The sequence below is a fragment of the Plectropomus leopardus genome, chromosome 4, assembly GCF_026936395.1.
Source record: "Plectropomus leopardus strain MGB_pleo_1.0 chromosome 4, ASM2693639v1, whole genome shotgun sequence".
NCBI classification, from domain to species: Eukaryota; Metazoa; Chordata; class Actinopteri; order Perciformes; family Serranidae; genus Plectropomus; species Plectropomus leopardus.
The window spans coordinates 19,034,116-19,049,621 of record NC_142179.1 but is presented as its reverse complement, the minus strand read 5'-3'; the positions used below and the strand labels follow the sequence as shown (position 1 = coordinate 19,049,621).

The 15,506-nt window shown below is 37.5% G+C and overlaps 1 protein-coding gene and 1 long non-coding RNA gene across 2 annotated transcripts; one reads left to right on the top strand and one right to left on the bottom strand.

Moving 5' to 3' along the window:
* Positions 1-3,029: 3,029 nt before the first annotated feature.
* On the bottom strand, positions 3,030-12,378 carry LOC148189762 (uncharacterized). The gene is made up of 3 exons (XR_015776320.1): positions 12,306-12,378; positions 6,734-6,872; positions 3,030-3,168 (listed from the first exon to the last, which is right to left on the bottom strand). It is a non-coding gene; the product is annotated as an uncharacterized LOC148189762 (long non-coding RNA).
* On the top strand, positions 12,338-14,541 carry LOC121944137 (C2 calcium-dependent domain-containing protein 4C). The gene is made up of 2 exons (XM_042487825.2): positions 12,338-12,384; positions 12,513-14,541. The coding sequence occupies exon 2, from the start codon at positions 12,560-12,562 to the stop codon at positions 13,793-13,795; it is 1,236 nt and encodes a 411-aa protein (XP_042343759.2). The 5' UTR covers positions 12,338-12,384; positions 12,513-12,559; the 3' UTR covers positions 13,796-14,541.
* Positions 14,542-15,506: the final 965 nt, after the last annotated feature.

The window sequence follows — 15,506 nt, the reverse complement described above, 5'->3', positions numbered from 1 at the left end:
TCATTAGACCCATGTTGATTGAAATCATAATTTATTTGCACAAATTGTGAGGGCATTTACCACATACTGTAATGTGGCACTGATAAATACAATCAGACAAGCAGATGCGCTGAACCCAAAGAAAGCTTTTAATAGTCGAAAATTCTTTCCAAATGCAAACCAACAACTCTGTTTCTATTTTTTGCTCTTATTCTATTTATTCTATTTTAATCTATAGCAGGCCTGTCGGCTCAAGACAATTAGGCCTTCATTTTTTTATAATTAGGCCTGTTGCACTTTTTGTGTTTTACTTAGTGAATTGAAAATGTTATGCTTGTATTAAAACACTATTTATCTGAGAATATTCATAAAGAACTTAAAACCGAATCTGCTTTGGTGGTGTAGTTATTTAAATACTCGCTTTGATTTAATGTGCACAGGTTTTTCGGGATCATCGCTGCACACAACAATTACAGGAAACATGAGATCGATTCCATTAAACTCCGACATTCTTTTATAAGAAAGTTTTTGGCGTTTATTAAGGATTAACCCGTTACTTATATTAAGTTGATGTGAAGCAAAAAATCTAACCATTTCAGGTGCATTGATTTACGATCCGATTTTGCAGTTTAGCATGTGTAATAATCGCTCCCTTTCACATTAAATATTGTAATAAGAAGTGCTCATATCACCGTTTATGAGTGGAAATATTAACAGCACAGGTCATTGTAAATAGTTGCCACCAGTTGATCTCTGAAATGTACAACTGATCACGAAGTTAATTTCCTTTATTTTATACCATTAGCAGTTTTGCAAAGGCAACAGGAACAGAACTTTAAATTTAAAAAGAATAGGGTCCTAATTAAATAAACTATATTTTGGCTGCAAAAGTATATGGTATGATGATGGTAAAAGTGAAACCTGTGATCATGCAGAAATTTTGCCATTTTTACAGAATTAAACAAATGAGTTGTTAGAACTCTGTCCAAATAAAGTCCTCTTGAAAACCTCTCTAACTGATCAAATGGAAAGTGTCTATTTAATATCAAACAGTTTAACATGGGGATGGTGTAAATGCTGAGTGGTCTCAAGTTCATGATTTTAACATGACATGAGTTTTCAAAATTAAAAAGACACATCTGGGAAAAAAAAAACATTTTTAAAAAAGTGAAAAACAAACTTTGCCTGAGCCAAACTTTACCCAGAAAATTTAAATTGAATTCATACTATCATCTTCCATAATCCATGATTATGTGCACACATTCATGCAAGTGTGAGCATCATGACATGAATCACATCTAGAATGGGCTTTATGTGCTGATGCACGAGGTGTGCATGATCTTCATAAGATTGATATGAACAGCCGACACTGAGGGCTCCACTACTTCAAAAGCAGGCAGGGCGATCGGATCAAGTTTTGCTCTTTTGTTTGCTCTGTTTAAACGCAGCTTTGAAGCTTCTCCTCTCCAGCAGCACAAAGCGCCAGGTCCAGCCCACTAAAAATGACTTATATTCAACCTCCTGTCTCCTGTTTAGCATCCCAAAGGCTCCCGAAGCCGACACTATTGTCACACCAGCCTCTGAACAAATAATTGAGATGCACCAGTGGAAGAGAGGCGTGGGAGTGAAGAATTCAAACCTATTTGGGCGTCACTGCTAACGAGCAGAATATAACAGTGATTGCTCATATCTTCTTCTACCTCATCCTAATACTCTTCTGATTTTATCCTTCTTTTTTCTCTGTTTAGTTTTTCTCTATTGCACCTATATCTCCAGAGGTTATCTCTTTAAATCTATCACGCTCTCTCAAACACACATTTCCACACACACTTTCACGGCAGGGTGTCTGTGATTCCTAGTTAAAGGGAACTGAAATTTCAGTGGCATGACGAAAGTGTCTATGTGAAAAGTGTGTGCCTCTGCCTGTAGGTGTGTGTGTGTGCATGTGTGTGTGTGTGTGTGTGTGTGTTGCTTTAATTCCCTGATCAGCAGGCCTCAATGTCTTTAATAGCCCTCACTGCATTAGTGCATAATTAAATGTCACTAATTAAGACACAATAAGAGGAGTAATAATGCAGCCATTATTACCCTCCATGATCCTCTGTCCTCACAACACCGGAGTCAGATGCCTCTGGAATCATAATATCACATGAGGTCTCCTAATGTGCACATGTGTTTATGCACAGGCTAATAGAAGGTATATGTGCAGTTTATTTTTCACACTGTGCTGGTTGTGTCTAAGCATTTAGCAGCATATGTTAAATGATTTGCAGTACAAGTCTGCGGAGCAAGTTGAGAAAATAGAGATACAGGTTTAAGACGCTCTTGTTTTGATGGGTATGTTGCAGGCTCCATTGTTATGTTAGATCTTAATCTGGCTGTGCATTTAAGTGGTGTGTAAATATTAATACAATACCTTGGTGACTAGGTAGCCATGTGTTCCTACAGGGTAATTTGATTGAATGTAACTCTTAGAGGAAACAGCTGCACTTGGAAGTTATTAATATCCTCAACCAGACATGCACATCCTGGACAATCTTTTGTTTTTTTTTTAAAACAAAAATTATCCAACCCAAAAGTAATCATCAGATATTATGGTAACACTTTGTATGGCAACTTCATTCTGTAGATGTTTGACAGATTATCTAGAGTATGTGATGGTACATGAACATACCTTCATAATCACAGAATAATTTAGTTGAACTTGAACAAGTCACTCTATGCAGTATCAGCTGAGTGAATAATACAAGTTCAACTGAATGATTCTGACAATATGTGGTGAACTGTTACATATACTCTTTAGATAAGCATCTACAGACAAAGCTGAACAGCTGAACAGCTGAATCTCCACTAATAAGCTGCTGAAAAGTTACAGATAGGCAGGCTATACAAGTAAAGAGCTACCAATATAAAGAATTCATTATTGCTACAGGAAAAAAAACCCATTTCTTTCTTCAATCAAAATAAATAACCCAGCTCACAACATGCTTCTTTTCACTTTGAGATAGAAGCAATCAGTAACATGGATGCAGCAGAAGTTTTGTAAATGTGGGGTGTCCTGTAGCTCACCTGGTAGAGTGTGTGCCCCATGTTTGAATGGCTGAGTCCTTAGAGCAGTCGTTGGAATTCACTCCAATCCGTGACCCTTTGCTTCTTTGTCTCCCCATTTTGTGTCTTTCTCCAGTTGTCCTAATAAAAGCAAGAAAGCAAAAAAATATATAATTTTTTAAATTTTTTTTTAGATATGAATTTGAATTGAGTCTGAACATCATCAGACTGATGTAAAACATTGAAGAGTAATCACAGTAAATAAAAAAATGACAAGTACAGGGGGTTGTTTCAGTCTCATGTTTCACTCCAAAATTAAAATCACAGAAAACTGCTAATCTTCTGTGTTGAAATGATAAAGATGCAATTACACTGACTGTTGTCTGCGTACTCAACGGATTTCTTCTTAAATTAATGATGAGATAAGGTGGATTAATTAGGGAAAAAAAAGAAAAATATATCCAGTTTTGTACCAGATGTTTGCTGATGAGATTTCTCTAAATATATGAAGCCTGTTATGTAGATTCTTAACTCTAACACAGCAAAGTAGCGATGAGTGAGTTGAGCACTAATGTAACACAGTGTGCCCAAAGACTGCGTCAGAGGCGAAGACAATTTAAAATTAGTTTCAAAATAATTATGTTTGGTCTCTTAAGATGTTCCAAGTAAACAGTATAAAAAAACTAATTAATAACAGTAAAAACACTAATGACTTCTGAGGAGGACAAAGTTTAGTAACTTCGTGCTCCGGCCTGTAAAATTAGTTTCTCTTTGTAAGTTGGTTTTGGTTTTTCTAACAAGTTGACCTCATGCATCCATTACAACAACAGGTTTAGGAGGGCTATAGACTGATATGACATTTTCAACTGAAGAACACAAATATAATATTGCACCATATGAAACACTGTTGGCACTGATAAAAGTGTATGAGACATTAATATGGAAAAAAACTGTTAATCATGTGAAATATGAGTTCAAAATGAATAATGGGACTCTTATGGATGAATAAAACATTTAGGTCAGAGGTGTTTCACCGTCAGCCCTCAGAAACGAAACGTTACGGTCTTGAATAGGCGATGATACATTAGCGGTAATTACCCACACTTCATAGGGGCCAGGGTGGCAAATTCTACATGCGTTTTTCTTAATGACCAGCAAGAGCAGGCCATCATAATGAGCAGCTTAATTCATCGATCTGATCTACCGTTTGCACTAACTCAAGCACACTGGAACGCACACGCATTCACACACACACACGCACACGCACACGCACACACACACACACACACACACACACACACACACACACACACACACACACGCACGAACGACCTTAAATATCATTCTTTGTTCCAGACCGTGGTCTTTTATTCAACGTATTGGCAACATCAGATAACTGAAATTTGGTCTAATTTCTTTAAACATATAATTGCTGTACAAGGATTCCTTGCTCAGTGAAGCAAATTCAACAATAAATGGAGGCATGAAACTACATCACAGCAAGTATTAACTTTGTTAAACAACTTCACCAGAGAACAGAAATCTAATCAACTGACCTTCATAAAGATGTCATTATTAAGAGTTAAAATGCATCAAACTGTTTCATTATTTGAAGAATAAGAATACAGTGAAGGGAACGCATTAAAAAAAACTCACTACTGAAAATTAACTTAGGCTTCTTCACTTTCTACCCACAACCATGAGAGAAAGTAAAGAGTGATAGAGAAAGAGAACATGAATGAGACAAAAAGGAAAGACAGAATCAGTGAAGAACAGTGCGTGTGAGAGATGTACAACTGTACACGAGCATTAGGTCATTATACCCTCTTACAGAACTAATGAAACTGTAATATTCTTAAGAGGTTTCTTTTTGTCACAGATTACAGAACGACTGTTGACCTCCTAATGCAGTCCTGAGGACCTTGAAACAGATTGACAGACTTTAGGGCAACAATTTACCAAATTAGGTAAATTCACATTTTTATGGACCGGCTGTCTAATTATGTTTTAATCAGGAAAATGTAATGACGTAAGCTCCGAACATATGAGTGATCTCCTCTTTTACTTTTATTTTTTCTGATGTAGAAAGACAAATTCCATTATAAATTAAATTACACAGTGTTTTAAAGTTTATATATATATCATATATCATAAATTGTGATGTAAAAGGTAAAATAATATGTGTTGTTCCCATTTTTTCCCCATATTTCTCCATCTTTCACCTGCTGCTGCAATGATCTCATTTTTCGAGGCTGAAGTGTTCCAAAGCAATATTTATAGACTTGTTTCACGGGTTATATGTAATCAATTAGTTAATAAAACACTATGGAGAGATTATGAGAATTAATAGATTAATCAACTCTACATTTAAATCATGCATTTCAGAAAGCCATTAGCAAAAGAGTTACACAAGGACAATTAAATTTACTAATTAACAGGCTAATTATTCTGTCTTCAAAATATCAATGGGTTATCAAAGTTTCAAAAGGCTTTGCATTTTGAAAATGCACTCCCTGTTAAATCAATTTGCTAATGTGTCTGCAGTTAATATCTCAAACATCAATAGACACCTACATTTAATTTAAAGACATGTAGTGTGCCACGCTGAATATTAGAGGCCCGGCCATTGTTCAGCTGATGAGAGCTTCTTTTTTGTTTTTGATCGCACAAGAAATTATGGCTGGTCGATGAAAGGTCTGAATGCTTAACTTTATTTACTTTAGTAGTTCTTTAGTCTACTCTCTTAGAAAATACCTAATCACATACCAGTACTGCTGTAACCAATCATGGCGATGAATGATAAAATTGTGTAATTTTGCTATTTAAGTTTCTTTATAACAGGTCATATATATTTTTCCTTAATTAGTCCATTAATTCTTAAGCATGCTTTTGGGATTTCTAAAACCTATTTCATGTGTTTATGGCATCAATTTATGGAAGTGTAATGCAGTCACTTAAAGAGGATTATTATTCCCTTTTTTTCTGGGTTAAAGATTATTATCTTTGAATTCTGAGAAAAGTGTTCTTGGAAAAAATCTGCCCTTGTTTTTTTTTTCTCCATTTTTTCTCATGAAAATGTTTCTCATATTCTGTGACAGTAATGTTGTAATTCAGAAAAACAGGGCAAATATTTTTCCTATGAAGACTTTTCTCAGAATTCAGAGATTATTATTAATTTGTAAAGAGCAACACTTTTTTTTCTTAAGTGAATTCACTATATTCCATATGTTTCCATATGAATTAAATACCAATATTTTTTTTAAAAAATATATTTTTTAACTTGAATTTATTCAGAGAAGATTCCCTGAGCCTTATGCTATTTTTTTGCAGGAGCCCCGTTATCACACATTCACACTCAGAAGCTGCCTAGTTCTGATCTGCCGGCCACTGAGCAGCTCCACTGGAGCAGCTGGGGGTTAAGCGCTTTGCTCAAGGGCACCTCAGTGGAGGTAATGAGGGAGGGGCAGCCGCTGCTTTTCTATTGCCGATCCAACGGTAAACCTGCTCCTCATGATATCCAGCATATCATACATTTATCCTACTACTTTTCAACCATATGTACAAACACCATATGTGCTATAAAGTGCACGTGGTGTTTGTCCATTTACTGTAATAGCACAGTTGTGGTGCATGTGATAACTTATTTTAACAGTACATGTGATTCAGCGCGAGCAGGCAGGCGGCATACGGCTACATCTGCTCTTACCTTGGTAATAGTCGCCTTGCCATATTCACTGCCGTGGTCTTATAATGTGGGATGAGGAGTCATCTGGCACGTGTCAAGGGGAGTCAGCGCCAGCCAATGAAAAGGTCATCGGAGGAGGATTAGCATATTGGCATCAGGCCTGGAGACAGAGAGAAGTTGTCAGGGGAGAGAGTCCTAACGACAGGTCACTGTGGACCACTGCACATTACTATAACTCTTCTTCTCTGTCTTTTCTCCATAACCCTTTGTCTTTCTCTGATTACACTTCTTTCCCCCCTTTGGCACTCTTCTTCTATTTTCTCTCTGCTGTGTTTTGTCTTAAAATGCATCACTTATTCTTTTTCACCATTTTTTTCTCTTTTGTTCCACTCTGTCCCCTTCTTCTCAAAAACAATTTTCCCTTTTCCCCCTACTTTGTTTCATCGTTTCATCCTTTCCTTCTCGTCCCTCCCTCCGTCTCCCTCCTCCTCCTTAATAATTAGACAATGATTCACTGATCCAGGGTCAAACTTTATCTGCCCAGCACCCGCTCAAGTGCATTGTCTCTGCGCCGTCCTCCGAGTGAGGTCCTCCGATGCAGCTCATATCATCTTTAATCTGCCACCTATCTTTATTGGCCCAAATTATTACACCTTATTAGCCATTATTACATTTTATTATCAATTCAAATAAGTTCAGTGGTTCAGCCATTCTGGCCTCCTTCCCACTGTTTCTCCTCTCCAACTTGAACACTTTCCCTTAATAGTTCAGACAAAGAAGTTCTCTAGCCAAAAAACTTCAGCAATTTTATGAGGTTAAGTGCTTTGAAAGAGAATGAGTGGCCATATAGGCTCATGTGACTCCTCAATAATAGAGATTAAAGTGAAAAGGAAATTAACAAAGTGTGTCATCAGCTTTTCCTCTGCTCAGAGTTTGTAGTTTGAATTTTTAATCTCATCTCACAATGTCAAAACATCATAATTGGCAGTGTTACAGAGAAAACCTTATAACAAAGGTTTGGCTTAGTAAAACTGCCTTGGGTCTATTGTAGGCAGGACTTGTTTGGCTACATGAAGGCACAGTGTGGAAATGTGTGTAATATATAATTACTGAGGAGAAAAGTAACGCCTGCACATCATTTTGACCTGACAAAGATCCAATGGAATGGAGTAGGTGTGCTGGTGTTACTTTTTTAATCAGTGTAGCTTTTCACCTACATGATATGCGTATAATTGTTCTCCCTCAACTTGAAATACATATCAGACATTTTCTCGTATCAGACTGCTCAAATCAGACTCTTAAAATGGTTGATTGTTCAGTCACATTTTTGTAAACCTATGCGTAATATAAGGATTTAAAAATTCACTTTCTATAGTACTTATTGCCTTCAAAGTGTGCATCAGGTGTGTCTCAAAGACAGCCAAAGAGACTTTGACTGTCTCTGATAAAGACACAGTGGCATTGAAACATTAGTCTGCACAAGAAAAAGCTATAAATTGGTGGTCAAGTTCCAGTTCTTTCTTCTCTCTCGATCTATTAAAATACATATACCTATATATAAAACAGTTACATATAACGTTTAAATTTGACTTAATGTTAGTTAGTTAGTTAGTTAGTTAGTTAGTTAACATTACAATACAAGTCTCAAATTTACTGTAATCTATAATATAATATTTTTTACCCTCTATTTTGTTCAGTGTTATCTTCTTGTCCATCTTCTACATTTCAGTGGGTAATAAATATTTTATTTAAGGAGGCAAATGCACATTTATTCTTTTAGTATGTGTTTTAAAGTTGATTTTTTGTTTTTCCAGTTTTGTTTCGTGTGCTAATTCTTGTCTTTTCTTGTCAATTTTTATTCTTGTAATCATACTTATTTCTAATGTTTCCTAATTTCTTTTAAAGACATTACACTACTGAATGCATTCTAATTTTTCTACTGTTGGACATTTGACCATCTGCTGTTGGTTTCGTCACTGCTGCGGACTGTATTGTCTTGTGTCATTCATGTCTTGTCCTCATGTTATATGTTTCTTTTACTATGCCAGCCCAAGGAATTGTCTCTTGGGCTAAACCTCTTTTTTTTATTGAATTGAAATGATTTTCAGCTTATTTTACATGATGCTGGATTATTTTATCGTTTCACAATATGGGTGTAAGTTTTGCCCATCAACTTGCATAAAGAGTATAGAATAAAACATTAGTTTTAGAGTTTCTAATGGCAAACTGACAGTTTTGCAGCAAGCATTCAACTGATTTATCACTTGAAATTGGAGCTTTACACAAAGACTAACCACAGAGAATCAACAAAGACCTCCTTGACTGATCTTTGATCATCAGGTCCCAGTCACTACACTGCACGAACACTTACAGTAAGAGTAATTCCTCTTACTGAGCGACTTTGAAAGAGTCAACTCCCATGAAAACAGAGTAAAAGTTTCCATTGTGCTGTCTTTATGATGAGGGAAGGCGAAAAGGTCACCGTTAGCTCTGGGCAGGTGGTTAGTGGGATGAAGTTACAACATGTACATCAATTATATTGCATACAAAATCAGTGAAGTGACTGCTTCGCTTTAGGACCTTTTTGGTTTAACCCTCAGATGATCACCAGAAAGTGTTGCTTCCCTGTGGTCTGCTCCCTACATTGAGGATATTAGGAAGTGTATGCATAAGGCCTAGCTTTTCCACAAGTTAGTAAGTAGCATAAAGGAGAGGAATTATTTAGTGTGCAGCTCTTTGTTTGCGGGGATTAAAGCAACAGAGCACTTCACACAGATTTACTTCAGCTGATATTTGACTGGCATATTGGCACTGAAAGCACTGTTCTAAGGTTCTCTGTTTGAATCCTAAAAAAGTCTTTATAAGCATTTCGGTTGATTAGTTAACATCCTGTTCCACAGAATGGATTAACAAAATGAAACCGACAAAATAAAAAATAATGAATTATTATCCTAAAAATGTAGCGCTACTGAACAAAAAGGTTTGAACACTTATGCACTTGACAGCAACGGAGCATTTGGCAACAATGTACTGTTCTCTCGTTAGCATTAATTGCAACTTTGATAGCGGTTAAAGGCAAAGGTCCTCCTCTGACTCCCGATCATTTATCTCTCTATTACAGAGAGCACTCTGGGTTTTTATTGGTGTAATAAAGTCTATCTTCACTATCACAAAAAGCCTCCTGACTCTTGGGTGCTTCCGAGGCCCCTGACTCCTCCCAAACGTATTCATCATCTTCATTTTCTGTTACACGCACACACACATATACCGGCGCACGCACACACACACTGCGTGCAAACAGGCTGGCACACGGGTAGAGATGTTGTTTCTCACTTACTGTTTAATTAGAACAGAGAGGATCATTTTAATGAAGCAAGAGACAGGTGGCCTGATGGTGTGTTTTTGTGTGTATGTGCTTTTCACAAATTCGACTAACCCCATATTTCCACATCTTTTGCAGTCGTTTTATAGATTTTATAATGTTAATAATGTATACAAACATATTCACTATGTCCCACTGATGTCTTAACCAAGACAAGCAGTGGTTTAATGTTGCCCAACTGTAAATCTAATCCATGTATGCCCTCTTGTGGTAAAAGAACTCAGTTGCTCACAGGGCCATCCAGCTCGGCATCTTCCTCTTTGTACAGATAACAAGAATCCAGTGTTTGATAATGAGAATTGTCATTTCTTCACACGATGAGGTCCAGAAAAATCAGACCAAGATGGCAGGTGTTCTTGGATAGAAATGTCACTGGATTATCTGAAACATTTCCAGAGGGGCATGAAGTGTCCAGAAAATGAATATAATCTAGACCAGATAAAATGGACGTGGTGCTAATCATTAAAAAAAACATTTTCAAAACTGGATTTGAAATGGATTGGATTAAAAATTTGGAGATTAAATGAGGAGAAGAAAATCATACTATGGCAGAGGAAACTGAGCATATATGTGTTTTTAAATGTAAAAAAAATGGTTTTAATGTGTGGAATCCGATGGGTTCCATCAGTGCCAATAAAACGACAAAGAAACAAGATCATTTGCACCCTGGAAATGTCTGAGATTGATGACAGAGGAGGATGAATTCATCCTGCAGATACGGAATACCCTTCATGCTCAGTGATTCATATGCCGAGCTTACTGAGTGTATTAAAATCAATAAAGGCAGTCAAACGAATATTTGCTGCATATGACGTAAGCCTACAATTCTGACAGAAATTCAATGACCGCAACTAAAAACACTTGAGGTCACCTTTACTTTAGCTGAGCATAGAGGAGCCATGTCTTCACTTACAAGTATATCTGTCATGTTTTAAATGATAAAAAAGACATTTATTAAACTAACTATAAAGGTATTTGTCTCATTGCTATAAGATTATATTTTATCTTATCTTTTTATTTTTGAAGGGATAATTCAAAAAGCAAAAAACGTTCCCTAGCTTACGTGACCGTAAATGTTACATTTTCAAAAAGTGACGTGTTGCCTTGAACACATAGTCAGTTATGTGTCTGGACTGCCAGCTGTTTAAAGGTTAGTGGGTCTTTGAGGTGGTGGGTGCTCTCTGTAGGTGGACATTCCTGTCTTTGAATTGCTTTTGAACGAGAGGTCAGCTCTCTCAAAAGCAGATATTACTTACATCATCATGACCACAACACGCACTTCAAGGTGTTATGTGTTTCAAACTGAATTTAATGAGCAGATAAGAGTGCAGGGTCATACACAATCTAATAATGGTATACTGTGAAAATTAAAGCCTCTATCATAAATATTTGAACCCATATATGAAAATGTATTTGATGTAGTGTCACATAATAATCTCTGAATTCTGAGAAAAGTCTTCATAGGAAAAATATTTGCCCTGTTTTTCTGAATTACAACATTACTGTCACAGAATATGAGCAACATTTTTATACATTAAATTATACTTGAACATTATCTGCTAGATGTTAAGGGAATACATAACCCACACATGATCATCTATTACTCATCTCATGTTATGCTGAATTGGTGAAGAAAACTTTGTTTTTCCCACTCGCCTCTTGAGTAAATTAAGAACCAAAAAATAATAAAGGATAAACAGTTTCATGCAAAAATAAGTAGTGCATCTCGGCCAGCGCTAGGCTAGTCATACCTCCACTATTATTAGACACATATGACTGTTATTGCCATATATATATATATATACACACTGTAAAGCCTTCAGAGGCAAATTGCAATTTGCGATAATGTGCCATGGAAATAAAATTGAATTGACTTGAATAATTTTGTGGGTCAAGTATTCCTTTAGAGTGGAATTTAGAGCATCACAAGCATCACATAATGCTTTGTGTCTTTGCCTTACTTCATTTTTACAGAACAACAGGCACAATTTAGTGCTGATGTAAATTTTATCAGCTGAAAAGCTGACATCACATCCTTGTAGCACAACTAAATGCACATGGATGCACCAAATTCTGACTTCCACCCACCCAGTCTCCAATAGACAGTGAGCGACTCGATACACTGTGTGTTGTGGCGTGTATGTGCATGTGCAGCCTGCTCTCTGACGCAGGCGGGGGCGGCAGACCAGTGATGCAGAGTCTCGCACTCACCTTTAAAATCTGTCACTGGCACATCTGTCACACTCATACAGATCTTTCTTCAGAGGTGGACACATCTGGACCTCAAGAGGTGAGAGGAAAATATTGGTTATTTCATTTGGAATAAACTTTAACTACTACTTTTTTGAGAAGTGTGTTCTATTTTGTGGATTGTTTGTTTGATTAACCAAATTGTATTTTTTTTTTTTGGTGTCAAAGGAAAAAAGTTTGGGCTTTATATCATATTGAATCATCAGAAAATTACAATGTGGGTGTTTGAGAAGATCAGGGAGAGCATGGAGAGCATTCCTCTAGAGCTGAGTCAATACATGGGGAAGAGTGAGGAGGACATCCTTCTGTCTTCTAAGACCAGTCTCTCTAACAAGCTGCACAACAATATCCTCACCCCAGATAGGATCCCCGAGTTCTGCCTGCCGCCCAGGCTCTGCAAGAGAAGCCCGCTGCTGGAAGCTGAGACAACAATACCTTACCTGCACTGTCAGATAACCAAGAGCAACATTTCTCCAAACACTACACATGTAAAAACAAAGAATGGAAAAGTGTCATTGGCTGCAAGGAAACCTTTGCCATTCTCTGCAGAGGGGTACGGCCTGGCTGGGATATATGAGAGCCCTAACACTCGAAGGAAGGAGTCTTTGTTCCACTCAAAGTGCCCTGTTTACACATTCGATCGAAGCCTTCCCACTACAGCACCGAGGCTTGCGAAGGCAACAAAACTGCCCAAGAAAACTTCAAGGTTTCTCCCTCTGTTGTCATCCAAGAGCCTTTCAGAGACAGGAAGCACTGGAAGTGAAACACCCTCCTCCAGTGACTCCTCTCCCCTCACTTCGCCGTTTAATGCTAAATCCTCCCTCTACTTTCCACCACGCAATGGCTGTCTTAAAGGAGCAACATCGTGTCCTTCATTAAGTGACAGGAGGGTGGACAAAGGCAGGTGGAAGAGGGTGATTTTAAATTTAACAACCTCGCCCAGTAGCCCTCCAAGCTTAGAAGGAAGCTCACTGGCCTTGGCCTCATCTGCCCTCCTCCCCCTGGATGATCTACAGTGCCGGGAGAAACTCCAGCATGAATACGTTCTCCCTCTGCAGGGCCGTGGTAAAGTGCGCCTCTACCTTGAGCACAACACATTCACGACCAACACGTTCTCATCCCTTTCAACCGTCAGAGTCCGCGTGGTGTCTGTGGAGGGCCTATGGGATGAAACTGACAGACGAACCCTAAACTGTGCAGTAAATCTGTGTCTGACCCCGGGAAAGCTGCAGCAACAGGAGAGTGCCACCATCAGGAACTGCCGCAGCCCTGTGTTTAATGAAGATTTTTTCTTTACAGAGCTCAGTAGCGAGGAACTACAGGAACTGCAGCTCAGGTTAAAAGTGGTGGATAAACCTGCAGCTGGAGCACTGAAGAGAGAGACAGTGATTGGAACGATCACCAAACCACTGTGTCAGTTACTCCCTCTTAAAAAACGAGTAGAAGAATAGAAAAAAAAGGTGACTTTGGGAAAATATTTCTGATACATAATCAAGATGTGCAATAGTTATTATAATATGTAGAAAAAAAACAGTTTGCTTCAGTTATTTGCATTTTGGAGCTGCTATGTAAAAATTTCCAAGATGGTAAAAACAAGCTCTAAGAAAATTGTGGAAAGATGTTTCCAAATTTATTATTGACTTTACATTATTTTATGAGCATGTAATATTCGCATTTCCTTGCCTATGACAGGACATTTGAGGAAAAGGCACTGATTGTAGATCTTGCCAAATTTTACATACATAAGTGTAAGTGTAAGGCCCCTATTCACAGTTTTTTCCAGACATAAACACTTCTAAATCATGCACCATTGAAATGATGATAAAAATGTACTGGCATGTATCAGCTGTAAGATATGTAGTTGAAATGTGACCTAAACTGAAGGAGCCGATCTCTTGAAATTATCCCTGGACTTCACATTTCGGCACACTTGTTTCCATGTGAGTTGTGTACTGTGTATATTTGTCTTGTAATTCTTAAATAGCCTGTACTATTATAGATGTCACTAAAATCTTCCTTTTATTCATTTGTTCAACCTAAACTCCCTGGCATGTTCACTTGAATTTTGCACTATGATTATTGTTGCTGCCAAAATAAGTGATATGTGTATTGCAATGTGTTAAATAAAGTTTATTTAAAACAACAAGAACTTAAGTACTAAAAATGTCATTGTATTTTGGTCTATCTGTGTCCTCTGTTATTATGTTGATTTGATAACTACTGCTCATATGTTTATGCTAGCCTACTAATGTTTTCATATTTGCCTTTATCTGATGTCTTTCAGTGTAAAGGACTTTGACTTTACGTGTAATGAAATGTGCCATATAAAATTAAAAAGCCAGTCGCCATAATCACTTTAATGTACATTCGTGAAAGCTTTTTCCAATACCAACCATCTGCAGTGCGATTTGTAAGCTAGCATGCTAATGTAAAGTTACCTTGTTCTCAGATGCTGTTTTTTGCTTGCCTTCTCGTAAAGCACCTTTCCACGATTTTCAACCATCTTCGTAGTGCAGCAACATGGGTACTACATGTCAACACGAACCGTGGTAAAGCTTCCTCTATTTTACCAGCATACAGATCGCTAGGCTCTTCTCGCAGCTCAAATCCGCCGGCAACAACGCTGTTCCTCGAGCCGCATGTTGTACTTCCGTATTATCAAACACGCGCCAACATCAGCACGGATACAAAGAGTAGAAACGGATTGAGAGGGATATCTTCCCTCCCTCACCCGCTGTCAAACTGCAAAAACAGGCAGAGTTCATCAAATACAAATAAAGATTCTGTCATTGTATGTTTTTTTCTTTTCCAAAGTGTTTTCAAAAACACATTTTATCACACAGTTTTACTGTAGTATGAAAATTTGTGAAAAAGATGCAGGGGCCATACTGTTTCCTGTTTTGTAAAAAGGTAGGCTGAAAACACTGAGCTCAAATGGTGCAACTTGGCAGTGTTGATACAACACCAACCAAGACAGGTGTTACTGTGCTGTGTATTTCTCGCCTCAAATATTTTCAGAAACATGTAGCTTACCATTAACAAATTCCAAGTCATTTGTTACCATGGATGTACTATTTAAAGAGAGTTACCGGTACCAACCAGCGGCTAGGCTATATTGTCAATGACGAAACTCGTACTACCCGCAGGCGCATTGTCACATAA

Excerpts from the sequence above, each read along its gene's own strand:
- LOC121944137 (XM_042487825.2), top strand. The coding sequence starts at position 12,560 with ATGTGGGTGTTTGAGAAGATCAGGGAGAGCATGGAGAGCATTCCTCTA.